A 16,378-nucleotide genomic window follows, 5' to 3' on the forward strand; every position below is an offset into this window, starting at 1 on the left:
AGAGAGTCACTAAGGGGGTCACTGGATGCCACTGAGAGTCACTGAAAGAAACAGAATCACTGAGAGTCAGTGGAAGCTACTGAAATTCAATGAGAGCCACTCTGAGCCACTAAGAGTCAATACGTCATTGGGGGTCACTGGGAGCCACTAGGAGCAACTGGGAACAACTAGGTGTGACTAGGACTTACTGGAGACCACTGGGAACCACTGAGAGTCACTGGGTGTCACTGAGAGTCACTAAAAGACACAGAATCTCAGAGAGACAGTGGACGCTACTGAAAGTCACTAAATAATTGGGGGTCACTGGTGTAACTAGGCAATCACTGAGAGTCACTGGGATTCATTGAGAGTCAATTGATGCCATTTGGGAGTCACAGGGAGTCACTTATAGACACTCACAAAGAGTCACCAGGAGTCACTAAGTCATTGGGGGTCACTGGGAGCCACTGGGAGCAACTAGGTGCGACTAGGACTCACTGGAGGCCACTGGGAACCACTGAGAGCCGATGAGAGTCATTGCGAGCCACTGGTAATCAATGTGAGTCACAGCTGCTGCTGCTTTTGGAAGCGCTGCTTGAAATGATGGTCCTCCTTGTGCTCAGGACTGGTTTTAGAGATGTTCTACAAGCTGTTGAGTTTGAGCTTGGTGAAATTATTATAATGAGTGGCCAGTTTAATCATGTACAGTACAGTCCAGTACAGGTCATTAGTGGTGGGATGGCACTGATTGTTTTTCTCACACTTATTAGATTACACACTAATAAGAGCTGCCTCTGATCTTTAGGCTGAGGTGTTCTCCCAAAGTAAGATCAGTTTTTATGGTGTTAGCAGCGTAAAACTCAGCTCTGCTCCATATTACTACTGTAAACACTGTCATACTATTACTGCCACACATCCCAGCACTCTGAACCACAACAGCCTTGAATAGCTAATGAGTTATCAGTCATCTATAAATATACTGTAATTCTGAAATCAAGGGTATTAATGGTATTCACTAATTAAAAGGAGTGTCTGGATACTTTTGGACATATGGTTGGTGCATCTTACTGCTGCTGAATGTACTTATAAGAAGAGGTGTGGCTAGCGTCATTGCTAGCTAAATGCCATGGAGCAGAGACGCTTCATCAGAGCTACTACTGATTCTCCACTGAAGGGATCAGTTCTCCATCATCATCATCATCATCATCATCATCGGTCAGAGCAGTTTTATGTACTAAATGTACACTTTAGTTTAATACATTGCAGCAGTCACACGCTATGACAGCATGTCTGAGTGTGTGGTGCTTCAGCAATGCAGCTTCACTTCCTTCATTTCAGGTTTCCACGTTTTTTCGGTACTCACAAGCAATGATGTTGCCATAGCGATTCTTGTTGCGGTTCTCGTCTTTCTTGGCCGTTTCCCACGGAGCAGTCTGTCCCTCTGCCAGACCCTAAAATCACATCAAATACAGTGACTGCAACATGGGTATACACACACACACACACACACACACACACACACACACACACACACACACACAAAACTACAAAAAAGAAACCTCAACAAATTCAATCAAACACTCCTTCAGAACCGACCCAGCCTTGCCTGATTCCTGTTTGAACGGTCACAGTCAGAACCTCACTTCCCCTCACAATTCAGGTGCTAATACTGAGGTTCTGCTGTGCTCTTCAAACAGAACCACATGTAACACTTCATTTTAAAGAGTTTATTTGACCTTTATTCTACCTGCCTAATGACCATGTTCAACCTTAATGGACTCTTAACTATCTGCCACTGTTCATATCACCACTATTACCCATCATTCTTCTCATTACTCTGACCATCACTGCCAGGACTATATTAAGTTATTCTACACCATGATTATTATTATGATTATGAATATGTTGCACACCTGAGTAGTAGATCAGTTAGGTGGTTCTGGGACTTTTATCAATAATCTATAAATAGTTCTGATCAGAGGAGGACGGGTCGGGTCCACTTTGTTCCTCTCAAGGTTTCTTCCTCCAGCTCTGAGGGAGGTTCTCATGCATGGTGGTCTTTGGTTGCTTACTGGGGGTCTTTGATTTTTCATGTCTTCTTATGTTGTTGATTTCTTGTCTTTTTTACTAATTACTGATTCTGTAAGCAGCTTTGTGACACCAGTTATAAAAAGCTGTACAAATACATTTGATTTGATTTGATGTGATTAAAGAACCTTTAATAAGAGTTGTTTAATAAGTCTTGTTTGTTGTTCAGTTCAGTCTGAATGAGACATTTCTAAGAGCTCTTTTTTTACTCTGCATTAGGATTGTGCACTCATTATAACCTTTATTAGTACATAACCTCAGCTCTGTTGTGTGATAGTACTAGTTACATTAGTAATAGTTACATTATTAAAAATGATAATGCACAATGCACACTTTTACCACCCTGTTAATCAGACTATTGAATTATAAATGACTACCTAAATGCACCTGTTGTAAGTGTGAGTAATAAGATAGTGGCTGCATGTCATGTAATGGACAGTCCAGGTGTTGTAGGTTCTCCTCATAGTATTTCAACTAATGATGTTTTCATTATTACTGACCTGCACATAGCAGAGCTTCAGTGATGTACTGATGAAGATTATAATTAATAAAGCTTAATGCAGAGGGAGTTCATCTGTTAGAAATGACTTAAACTGATAAAAGGGTTTTAATAAAGTGCTAATTGGTGCATTCTAAAATAAAGCATTACTCATATTTCATTATACTCTGAGGTATGAAAAGAGTGTCCTATGTGCTTTGAGTGGACGGGTTCGAGCCTGTGACTCCATCCTGCTTGTTTCGATGTGAAGAAATGACAGAAATGTCAGAAAACAGAAACTATTTTATGACTTGCTTTTTTCAACACTGTATTTTTAGTGGATTTATTTATGCATGTTATTTTATCACGGGTGGGGTCCTGGAAAGGCGCATTTATGAATAAATGATAAATAATAATATCTTCTCTATTTACAAATAATATTGTGGTCTGGATTGAAAGTTTGGATTCTGCCCTCCTCCCAGAGAGTTCCTTGACTTGATTCAGTGAATTATGAGTCAGTTTATGTAATATAATAACATGCTTTGTGAGGGTTAATGTAGATAAACTGTAATTAGCTCCTTTCCTCTCTAATACTTGGTTCTGCTTCCTCATTTTCTAGCTAGCGCAGTCTACACTGTAAACACGGTGTGTGATATACGTTAATAATACAGATGTGTGTAAACAGTGTATTGGAGTGTCGCAGGTTTGTCTGTGTATATATGAGCCGAGCGGTCTGTTTTCCCTTATAGCAGCTCTTTACTGACAGTCTGTCCAGTCAGGCCAGGATCACACCAGTCTACGAGAGTTCCTGCCCAGTTTAGCCCAGTAATTAATTGGATGTACATTATATTAGGAATATAATAGGGATATAATAATTCCAGTAATTCCATTAGCTGGTAGCACAAATATTAGGGAGTGTGTTGGTGTGTGTGTGTGAGAGAGAACTGGGATTGATAGCTGGAGATTCTGCTGGTCAGACAGAGTGTCTCAGTGTTACATCATGTCTGTGGAACTGGTCATCTACAGGTGTGGGTGTCCGCAGAGCGGTCTATTAGTAACGCAATCCTCACTGATCTTTCACCAGTAAACACACACACACACTCAACCAGCACATTTACACCAGTACACACACACACTCAACCAGTTAAGTTACACCAGTACACACACACTCAACCAGTATCTTTACACTAGAACACACACTCAACCAGTACAGTTACACCAGTAAACATACATTCAACCAGTACAGTTACACCAGTAAACATACACTCAACCAGTACAGTTACACCAGTATACATACATTCAACCAGTACAGTTACACCAGTAAACATACATTCAACCAGTACAGTTACACCAGTAAACACACACTCAACCAGTACAGTCACACCAGTATACACACACTCAACCAGTACAGTTACATCAGTAAACACACACTCAACCAGTACAGTCACACCAGTATACACACACTCAACCAGTACAGTTACACCAGTAAACACACACTCAACCAGTGCAGCTACACCATTACGCACACTCAACCAGTATAGTTACACCAGTACACACACACACTCAACCAGTACAGTCACACCAGTAAACACACGCTCAATCAGTACAGTTACACCAGTACACACACACTCAACCAGTACAGTTACACCAGTAAACACACACACTCAACCAGTACAGTTACACCAGTATACACACACTCAACCAGTACAGTTACACCAGTAAACACACTCAACCAGTACAGTTACACCAGTAAACACACACTCAACCAGTACAGTTACACCAGTAAACCCACGCTCAACCAGTACAGTTACACCAGTATACACACACTCAACCAGTACAACTACATCAGTATACACACACTCAACCAGTACAGTTACACCAGTACACACACACTCAACCAGTACAGTTACACCAGTATACACACACTCAACCAGTACAACTACATCAGTAAACACACACTCAACCAGTACAGTTACACCAGTACACACACACACAACCAGTACAGTTACACCAGTATACACACACACACTCAACCAGTACAGTTACACCAGTACACACACACTCAACCAGTACAGTTACACCAGTAAACACACACTCAACCAGTACAGTTACACCAGTACACACACACTCAACCAGTACAGTTACACCAGTATACACACACTCAACCAGTACAGTTACACCAGTATACAGGGAATCAGTCTGGACGCGTCACTGCGATTCGGCTGCTCCGTCCCACTCAAAGGCCGGTCGTTTTGTCCATGAAGTCCCTTTTGTTGCTGGAAGGTTGTTATCTTGCTCTGTCACAGTAATTGGGCCAGCTCAGTTTGGGGAGGTGGGGCAGTGGTGGCTCAGTGGTTAGAGCACCGGGATATCGATAACAGGGTTGTGGGTTCGATTCCCGGGCTCGGCAAGCTGCCACTGTTGGGTCCTTGAGCAAGGCCCTTTACCCTCTCTGCTCCCCGGGCGCTGGAGTTGGCTGCCCACCGCTCTGGGTGTGTGAGTGTGTGTTCACTACCAGATGGGTTAAATGCAGAGGACACATTACAGTGACAAATACATGCACCTTTACCTTTTTTATACACATCTCACCCACTGATCCCTATAATTATTATTCATTATTAATCATAATGCAGAACTGTGAAGTGTTTGGTAAGCAGTAGCATCACTGGGGGGTTGACATGTATCATTAAACATAGTTAAGCTTTGCACTAAACAGTAGGAGGTGCTGGAGGTGCTGGAGGTGCTGGAGGTGTGTTTGATGGCAGGTACAGACTGAGAAATGTCGTCTCCACCCTGCCTCCCCAAACTGAGCTGGCCCAATTACTGTGACAGAGCAAGATAACAACCTTCCAGCAACAAAAGGGACTTCATGGACAAAACGACCGGCCTTTGAGTGGGACGGAGCAGCCGAATCGCAGTGACGCGTCCAGACTGATTCACTGTGGAAGATTCTCGACTCTTTTTAGGGCTCAGAAACTTTCCCGTGATACCAATCAGAGGAGGAGTGTTTGAGCTTTCCAAAGCTTGAGAAAAGAAAGACTTCTTCACAAAAACGAGAATTGATGTCGGGGGAAGAAGAGAGCCACACTTCAGCAGCTGACAGATCAGCAAACGTTCACAGGCAATTCCAGCAGAGCAGAGTGCTGGAGTCTGGGTGTTTGTGTGGAGGGTTTCTTTGTTTGCAGTCACACTGTTAAAGTGGATCTGTGATGATTACAACCATCTATAGAGAATAAAAAAAATGATGAAAATAGAAAAGCATCTACAATTTAAAAGAAAGAAAAAAAGCTGATTCTGGGCCGATCCAGTCATACGACAAAAATATTGGGACACCTGCTCATTGCTGCTTTTGTTGGAGTAACTGTCTCTGCTGTCCAGAAAAGAAGACTTTCTACTAGATTTTGGAGGAGCATTGCTGTGAGGATTTGATTGATTGTGCACCATCATTCCAGTGAACACAGCTCCTCCACTGCTCCACAGCTCAATTCTGGGGGGCTTTATACCCTCTAGACTACGCCTGGCATTATTAGGCAGCATGGAGCCAATAGGATCATGATGTTGATCTGCTCCAGAGAGTCCTATTCTATTGGCAGTACTTCTTCTCTACAGGGACTAGACAAGCTGTGTGTGTGCATTTGCACATCTGTGTCAGCAATGGGTGCAGCTTAAAATAGCTGGATGCATTTATTAGAAGGGGTGTCCACAAACATCTGGACATGTAGATTACCGGGTACTGGGTATTTTAAACTTGATCCTGTTTCGATCCTTTGTTTTTCCCGCTGTGTTCTGGATCATTCGTAATTACAGCTCCTGCTGGGGTTCAACTGTAGTCAGAGCTCTGCCGAAGCCGAGAGCTAGAACGCTGACTGACCTTAGGGCAGCAGATCACTCTTGGGCCCCAATAAATACATCCGTTTAAATGAACGATTAACTTAAAGATTCAGCACGTTTGATGTGTCCCTTTTTCTCATTCTGAAAACCTACAGGCAGAATGAAAGGCTGGTTAAAAGAGCTCTGCTGAAGCCAAACACTGACCACTAGAACACTGACTGGAGGAGAGGCCACAGTAAGACCAGGAACCAGCAACATCTGAGCTTTAACAGTACGGAGGAATGTGGGGAGCTGCTGGGAAAGCAAACATTATTTGTGGAATAACTGATTACTTATGTTTTTAAGGTGTTTAACCATTAATAAGCCCTTTATAATATTTAGCAAATAATGTCATAATATTATTTAATAAATCAAGCAAAATGATCTGCATTATTTGCTGAAATACAAAAGAAAACACTTTAGGATAGAAACGACTTACAAGTACAAATGAAATGCCTTTACATCAATTACATAATCATAATAATATAATATAATAAAACAGCATTAAATTCATTAAACTGAATGACAAATATTAGACATTTAGACAGGGTTTAAGCTGATTTCCCTCTTTTTTGTTGCACAGCTGCTCTGATATTCTGTCATTATTGCAAACGAAGGTTCAGTAATTGTACGGAATGTCATATCCGACGCGCGCGTTAACTCCGAGCATCTCATTCCGCTGCATCAAGGCTGGGCTTCGAATCGGAGCACCATATGGAAGCAGTCAGGAACAGACACACGCGCTCGACATCTCTGCTATCAGCTGGAACGTCTGATGTGCTGAATGTGATCTAGCAAGCGTCGCGTCTTAAGTCACAGACGCCATCAGCTGTGCCTAAGAGCCCCTTTCCCAAAATGTGAGAAATGGGATCTGGCAACAGTTCGGAGCAGTCATCCGCCCCAGTGATCTGCAATGAACTCCCTGTCCATGTCGATTAACCGGGAGCTGGAAAGCCTTTCATTTAAACAATTATCCTTAAATAACCCAATTAGTGCGAGCGTGGGGAGGTGGGGGTGGTGCAGGGGGTTACACAAAGGAATCCACACCTCCCAGCAAAGAGAAAAACTTCCTTTTTACTTGGATGTTGTGTTTTGGGGGAGGGGGAGGGGGGGATGATGGATGGGGGGGGTATTCCCAGAGAAAACAAAATGCCCTTAATTGAATTGCTTTCATCTGAGAACTCCTTTATTTGAAGCTATTAATACTCTTTAGAAGAGAGGAGATAAAACAATCCCACTCCGGCCTCTGTGGACCTGCGGAGTGTGTGTGTGTGTGTGTGTGTGTATGCTAGAAGAACAAGCGTAGGAGGCAGGGTGTCTTTGGAATTGTCTAAGGAGTTGTCAAAGCCCTGCCTCCCCCTCATCATCATCATCATCATCATCATCATCACCATCATCACTGAGTTATCAGGCAGGGATTTTACTCATGTCTTTTATTAGGCAGCACTAAAGAGCCTACTTCCCTGCCGATGTAACGCCACATTAAACTGAGCTCATTATAAATCACCAACTTATAGATTTATGTAATTCTTCCAAAAAGCAGTACATTTTATACTAGAGCTGCAAAATACAGACAAGTACTGTAATTACATTGATTATACTGCTACTGTGCTCAGTGTACCTCTTTCAGGAGGAAACGCTCTGTTTTAAAGCCACATTCTCAATCAGCTCCACCTCAAATCATCATCCTGTATCAGCTCCACCTTAAACCATCATCCTGAATCAGTTCCACCTTAAATCATCATCCTGTATCGGCTCCACCTTAAATCATCATCCTGTATCAGCTCCACCTTAAACCATCATCCTGAATCAGTTCCACCTTAAATCATCATCCTGTATCGGCTCCACCTTAAATCATCATCCTGTATCAGCTCCACCTTAAACCATCATCCTGTATCGGTTCCACCTTAAATCATCATCCTGTATCAGTTCCACCTTAAATCATCATCCTGTATCAGCTCCACCTTAAATCATCACCCTGTATCAGCTTCACCTTAAATCATAATCCTGTATCAGCTCCACCTTAAATCACCATCTTGTATCAGTTCCACCCAAAATCATCACCCTGTATCAGCTCCACCTAAAATCATCATCCTGTATCAGCTCCACCTTAAATCATCACCCTGTATCAGCTCCACCTAAAATCATCATCCTGTATCAGCTCCACCTTAAATCATCATCCTGTATCAGTTCCTCCTAAAATCATCATCCTGTATCAACTCCACCTTAAATTATCATCCTGTATCAGCTCCACCTTAAATCATCATCCTGTATCAGCTCCACCTTAAACCATCATCCTGTATCAGCTCCACCTTAAATCATCATCCTGTATCAGTTCCACCTAAAATCATCATCCTGTATCAGCTCCACCTTAGATCATCACCGTGTATCAGCTTCACCTTAAATCATCATCCTGTATCAGCTCCACCTTAAATCCCCATCTTGTATCAGTTCCACCCAAAATCATCACCCTGTATCAGCTCCACCTAAAATCATCATCCTGTATCAGCTCCACCTTAAATCATCACCCTGTATCAGCTCCACCTAAAATCATCATCCTGTATCAGCTCCACCTTAAATCATCATCCTGTATCAGTTCCTCCTAAAATCATCATCCTGTATCAACTCCACCTTAAATTATCATCCTGTATCAGCTCCACCTTAAATCATCATCCTGTACCAGCTCCACCTTAAATCATCATCCTGTATCAGCTCCACATTAAATCATCATCCTGTATCAGCTCCACCTAAAATCATCATCCTGTATCAGCTCCACCTTAAATCATCACCCTGTATCAGCTCCACCTAAAATCATCATCCTGTATCAGCTCCACCTTAAATCATCATCCTGTATCAGTTCCTCCTAAAATCATCATCCTGTATCAACTCCACCTTAAATTATCATCCTGTATCAGCTCCACCTTAAATCATCATCCTGTATCAGCTCCACATTAAATCATCATCCTGTATCAGCTCCACCTTAAATCATCACCCTGTATCAGCTCCACCTTAAACCATCATCCTGTATCAGCTCCACCCAAAATCATCACCCTGTATCAGCTCCACCTTAAATCAGCAGCTTCAGGATCATGCTGATGCTCCACTGACTGGAACAGGGAGAACGGCGTCTCCGTCATTCCCACTCCGGGCCGGAGCGCTGCTGCTGCTACTGCACTATGGAGGTTTGGTGGAGGAGCTGCAGGAGGAGAACCTCTCTCCAGAACTGCTGTGTAACGCTGCAGAACCCATAGAGTCATATTAGTGTAAAATCCTGTGTTACTCTACCACCTCCGCCCACATGCTGCTCCACCTTCAGATCAAGCTTCTGCAGCTCTCACACTGTCCAGAAATGCACGTGTACAGCTGTCCATGAGGGGGCGCTCAAAGCTCAAAGTTTTTACAGCAGTGGTGTAAAAGTGAACTACACTACCCACCTGTAGGGGGAGGCAAAGAGCAAAACCTCCTCTTATTGCATGATGCTGCACAGATAAACATGTGGAGGGTCAAAGTTGAGTGTAGTGATATTCTGTAGGATCCGCAAGATTACAGACAAACCAGAACTGCTTACTGAGATACTGAGACTAAGCTTCACTCCACCACTGAGGGCTTGAGGATTTTAGGTCGTCAGTGTTAACGAGCTGATTAATCACTGTTAGTTATGTTTGAAACAAGCCATGTTCAATAGCTTCTGGTCTTTTACCCTAGAGAACTGAATGTCTTGTTGGTGGTCCATTCAGAGAATCAGTCGACTATATAAAGTCTGCTCCATCAGTATACACTAAGAGCTGCACAATGGTTCCTTCACTGCAGGAGGTGCTGATACTGTATATAATACAGTGATGTTGTTTGTATAATCAGATATAATCAGATAAAAAACACGATTGATGGGACTTTTATTCCTATTTACTTTTTGCATGTTTAAAAAGTTTAGCTTTTCTTTCAGATCTGTTAGATTAAAAGATAATAACTGTAGAGAGAAATCCTGCTATTAAAGATCTGCAGATTAAACAGCAGAAAGACTCTCAGCCTGGAGATTCTCTCCCCAGTTCTCTGTATAATTCAGTGGTTTGGATGAAACACATTTAGAGTTTGATGTTTAGAATTTAATCAATCAGCATTCATTAAAAAAATTAAAGTAAAAAATAAAAAAATAAAATTAAGGGTGACCCTCATTTACAATGTAAACAAGGTGAAAAACTAGAGATTGGAAAGTGTCTAAAATAATAATAATAATAATAATAATAATAATAATAATACAAATAACAACAAATAATAAAATAACAATATGTAACAAACAATAAGTAATAACAAACATAAAGGGTTTCTGATGATAGAGTGCCCAACAATCAATGGGGTTGGTGGGACACTGCAGCAGTGTGGTTACAGCGGTAGTGAATGAATCAGATACAGCCCATAATTTATCTCCTATCCAAACCCACCAGTGCAGCTACACAAGTCTTCTGAGTTTTATATGGAATGATGATGATGATGATGATGATGATGATGATGAGGGTAAAATAGTGGAGAATCTGAACTAATGCAGTTTTCTTTAGGGACTACTTTCTGTAGCCGCACTACACCCTGCAGCATGTCTCCCTCCACCATTTTAATGATCTGGTTCTAAAAGCAGGTTCTAGAGCCGAGCTCTTCTCAGAACTCTGGTAGAACCGTGTCTCAGGCATCAGGCAGCGTCTTCATCACCATTAGGTGAAGAACTTTCGGTGAGGAGCTTTTATTAGAGCTTCAGACGTCTGCTTCCTGTTCTCTGACTCTTCACAGTAAGATTTTGTACAAAACAGGTAACAGTGGTAAGCGAGGGTTGAGGGTTGTTGACTCTGTTGTGTTTATGCTCAACGTCAATCAGTCTCTCTCTGTCTCTCTATTTTACACACACACACACACACACACACACACACACACCCATCAGGATGATGAGATCATTGAGTCGATAATGCTGACACTGCTGACAGACACAGGTAGCTCTGATCCTCCTTTATCAAAGCGTCCTGTATCTCTGCTTTGCTTTAACACACTTCAATTGGACTCTCTCTCTTCCCACACACACACACACACACACACACACACACACCTCAGACACACACCCTCACACTTGTGCGCCTTTATCAACACCATGACTTCATATTCAGTATGAAAAGAAGGCTCATAAGCATGCACAGACACACATTCTGAACCTTTACTAAAGTCACACTGCACTTGCCTGTCTCTCTCTCTCTCTCTCTCTCTCTCTCTCTCTTTCTCTCTCTTCAAAGCCTCCCCAGAACCACACACATGGCACTGCATGAATGGCAGCCTTTTAATAGAACATGAAATGCTCGAATCCCATTTCAAACATGCTCCCTCTGTCAAAGCGTCGGAGAAAACGCCGCATTCATCCCAAATAATCCCGTCACGAGCCCGCAGCCAACACACACAATCCAGTGTAAATATATTGAGTCTTCCTTATTCACCATATAAAAGGAAATTCCACTTTTATATTCATAAGCATCGGCGGCGAGGCGGCCAATATAGGAGCCAAGAGGCTGCCAACTTCATTTGAGGAGGGCCGGGAGAAACGGCGAAGCAAATCAGGTTAGAAGAGCGCGCCGATAACAAAAAGACGTTATAAAAACGTCCCTGTTGATGTATGTCCCTTTAAACGCAGGCCCGAGAGCCGACACACTCAGAGTGGCTGAACAGAGAGGGAGAGAGAGAGGGGGAGAGAGAGAGAGAGAGAGAGAGAGAGAGAGAGAGAGAGAGGAGAGAGAGAGAGAGAGAGAGAGAGAGAGAGAGAGAGAGAGAGAGAGTGAGAGGGAGAGAGAGAGAGAGAGAGAGAGAGGGAGAGAGAGAGTAAGAGAGAGAGAGAGAGAGAGAGAGAGAGAGAGAGAGAGAGGGAGAGCAACAGCAGGCAATGCATCTCCACTTTACTGCCAGGCCCAGACAGACTGCAGTGCTGATGGAAAAGCACCTCACTCTATTTAACTTCACTCCTCATAGGAACTCTCTGACAGCCTGACTGAGGCCAAATAAATTACCCCCCCCCAAACAAAATACAACAACCAAACAAACCATAAAGCATGCTTATAAAAATAAAATGATATGAATAATATGAAAATTGTATTAAAATAATATGAATAAAATTGTATGGATTATATGTACATTTATAGAAATGCACATAAACTACTGCAGCCGACCCATTACATCAATAAACACTGATGAATCACGTGTCTTATTTTCTCTAATTTGATTCCATTCCAGTTCATTTAGTCAAAGCTACTGTAAATGACCAGCTGCTGAAGGTGCTGAAGGTGTCCAGGAAGGTTAAACTGCAGCTGTGATCAAAATACATCCCTATGTAGGTTTTAGGGTACCATAAGGTGGAATTCAAGCATGATTGTGAGAGTGCTACAATCTCCCACAATGCACTGGTAATGTCTAATGAGTGTAGTGCACTACATTAGCTGAAAGTGGACCAGAATGCATTGCGAGTCATTTACATTTACATCTCCAGAGCTTCTTCCAGAAGAGCTTCACTGTCACTCATAAAACACCCATATCTAGTTTATACAGACTAGAGTCCAGAAGATCCTCTAATGTTAGACTCTACTAAATACAGAAATCAGTCTGAAGATTATAACAAACATAATGTGGAACAAAATGCTGTTGAGGACAAATAAACAGTTACAAGCCACTGGATGCAGTGAATTCTGCATATTTTCCCATGTCCCTCATTAACAGTAGGTTAAGGTTGCTCAGCAGCACAACGGTCAAAGCTTATTCCACGAACAGCTGAGACACTCACGTGTGTGTTTATGGGGCCGGTACTGGTACATGTTGATGATGAGGAAGTGTCCCAATACATTTGTTTACAAAACAATTTAAGAAACAAAAGAGTCCTTAGTGCAATAGTCTTATGCACGTACATGCAGTAAGTTATGGGACAGCAGTGGGTGAATTGATCATGTACTAACTCAGGAGATGGCCTGGGAACGCCTGAATTTTCATTCTGTTTTGATTTGTCATGGTTGAACAATAGGAGTTTAGTACATGGAAGTGAGAAACCAAAAAAAATCCAAACACTACTTTTCCCCTTCAAAAGAACATCCAGCAGAACCGGAACTCCGAAAACCCCCAAACCCCCAAAACTGACTCATTATAATTACAGCCCTAACACCTACAGAAACCCGGCTGAAGTTAATGACCTATTCACAATTAAAATAAATAGAAAGATATTTTTATTACTGTGTTCTTTTCTTGACAGTGTTGTTGTTGTTTACCTTTTTATCAAATGGAAATATTACCTCATATTACCGAATTCAGTCGCTCCGTTTGCAAAATACAGCATTAAATGTGTCCTAGTAAGCAGCTGTTTTGGGTCATTGCTCACTGTATTGGGTCCTTATTGGTCCTTTTAATATGATGTCAGAGGGGATAGGATGTATCTGGGCGGATAGGATGTGTCACGACAGCGGTAATGTGGTGATCTGAGCCAGAAAGAAACCTGAAAAGAATAAAAGCTAACCCAGCAGATTGGCTGGAATCTCTTCAGCTAACTAAACACACTCTATGCCGACTGGACACTGACAGGACCCAGAGAGGACAGCAACACATCTATTAAGCCCTGGGAATAATTTATTCTTGAATAAATTTATTTGTTGTTATTTTTTCATGTTACACAGTGGTATAGGCTAGGTTAGGCTAGGCTAGTCCATTATTATATATTATTTTAGAAAGTGTTTAAGTCACAAGTCAAATAAATCAGACCTTAAAGCCCTAAAGGATTCCAGCACCACTGGAGCTGGAGCTCAACACTCTTGCGTGAGAACGCTAACTGCTAAGCCTGTTACATCAGCTAATGGACGCCTGCACTGGCTAGCATCGCCCGCTAGCACGCTGAGTGATGGAGGAACGATGGAGGAACATCCCACCCACAGCGAGAGATGACAGTTATGCTATCTGGGATTCTTAGTAAGTTACGGATGGCTGTGGCATCACTGGGCATTGAACCTGTGACCCCCTGCACTACATTTGACTAGTCATGTGAGCTTTGCGCTTAACCCATTAAACCCATCAAATAATTGCCAAGAAATCCACTTATTTATTAAAATCTCACTCAAGTAATTTTCTGGTGCATGCAGTGCACAGGGTAAAACCATGTATGTGATATATGTTATATTTATTTCATTGTTGCTTATATATTCAATAATTACTGAATTATCACACAAATATAAACTCTTAACTTCACTATCAGGCTTCAGTTTAACGGACTAAAGTTTTAGCCCTAATTAAAATACGCCGTTTTCTCTGATAGATCAGATCAGAGGAGTCTGAGGGAATGAATCTCGCCCTCGAGCGCATTTCCTCCGACCTTGTATCCCCCTCAGTAACGCAGCTCGTTTAAAAACACGTCCTCAGAAGTGGCACGTCTCATCTGCAGCCCGAGACGAAAGACGGAGACGGAAAAAAAACAGAGCTTTCAACATCGCCTGTCTTTCGAAAACCACAAAAGATAAACCGATGGAAGTGGGAACGTCCTTAGAGCCGGACGACCTTCGTTAATCTGAATAAGCAAAAGAGGCTTTTGTTTGCACTACAAACAGTGGCAGAAATATGCCTTTCAGTGCACATATGGGCACGGTGGAGAGGTATTCGCAGTGCGGTGAATAGCAGAGCAGCAGTTGGCAGCAGGGCAAGGCGAGAAGGCCGGGGACGAACTCGCATAAAACATCAGGATGAAAGATAATTAGCTGTGTTGTCAGGAGGATGAGCTACTGCAGGATCTGTGTGTGGATTTATCAAGAGTTACTTGACCTTAGTCACATGACCTTCTCCCTACAAAATCTCCCCCTCACACAGCGCTCTTAGTGATGCTCAGCAATGTGCATTTTAATTAACTGTGCGTTCTAATTAACTCTTCCTTAATTTCCACTAAAAAATGGGAATGACCTCTCTGTGACTCAAAACAGTCAAATAATTAACATTTTTATCAAAACGTGACATTTAATTAAAAAATTCATACAAAAAGTGAACTGAAGCAGTGCTGCTATATTTGTTTAGGGTGTCTTTAAATGATTACTACGTATACTGACGGGTGTTTTTAGATTGTGTATAATAATATATTTCCTAAACACCTACATTTCACCTAAAGTTTAACACTGAAATCAGTTTTCAAGAGCATACAGCTCTGCTCAGGTGTGTTGATGAGAGTCTGGCTGGTGTAACACAACAGTGGAGACATGCAGGGTTTCGGCTGTAAATTTGGAATTTGGCTGCTGGTTTGGTTTTAGTAACACTTCACCTGAATCCCTTATTAATATTCCATTATGAATGCATTGATAATGTGTTATATGAAATACATACATATCCAATAATGTCTGGTATGGGCCTGTATAATTGTTCATAAGTAATAGTCTTATTACCTTGTATCTCCATAGTGCAATAAGACATATGCTGCTTTTGTACATACTTCATATATCCACATCGGCCCTGCTTACTGTTATTCATTTAACCTTTGTTGTATTTATGCTAATAATACTAATAATAATGTATGTGCAATATGTACAGTACTGTGCAATTTCCTTCAGGATCAATAAAGTGCTCTCTTATCTTATCCAAACTATAGCTACACACACAGACCTTTATAAAGCAAGAGTATGTAACTGCATAAGATTAGTATTCATAATACATTATAACATCTTCTGAAAGAGAAGTGCAGTGCAGTGACCTACCGTACTGCACCATATGTATGTTTTACATATCATAACATCATAATGAGCATATGTTAAACAGAAGGTTAAACAGACAGTACACTCAAAGTTAATTTTATTATTCTGAGACTCCTCCCACCTTGCTCTGAGACTCCTTCCCAGTCTGTGATTGTTCCTAATCATATACTCTTGCTTTATTAAGTGCTATGCTGGTAGCTATGATTACTTATGAACAATCAGACATGTGTGTGATTATATA

General features: G+C 41.8%; 1 protein-coding gene across 1 annotated transcript in view; it reads right to left on the minus strand.

Annotated features, from left to right (window-relative positions):
• ptprt (protein tyrosine phosphatase receptor type T) overlaps positions 1–16,378 on the minus strand; it is a 218,938-nt gene that overhangs the window by 55,646 nt on the left and 146,914 nt on the right. Inside the window, 1 exon segment of the mRNA XM_072683369.1 lies at positions 1,343–1,430. Within this exon segment, the coding sequence (XP_072539470.1) occupies positions 1,343–1,430 (88 nt within the window).

The sequence above is a fragment of the Salminus brasiliensis genome, chromosome 7 (assembly GCF_030463535.1).
Source record: "Salminus brasiliensis chromosome 7, fSalBra1.hap2, whole genome shotgun sequence".
Lineage (NCBI taxonomy): Eukaryota > Metazoa > Chordata > Actinopteri > Characiformes > Bryconidae > Salminus > Salminus brasiliensis.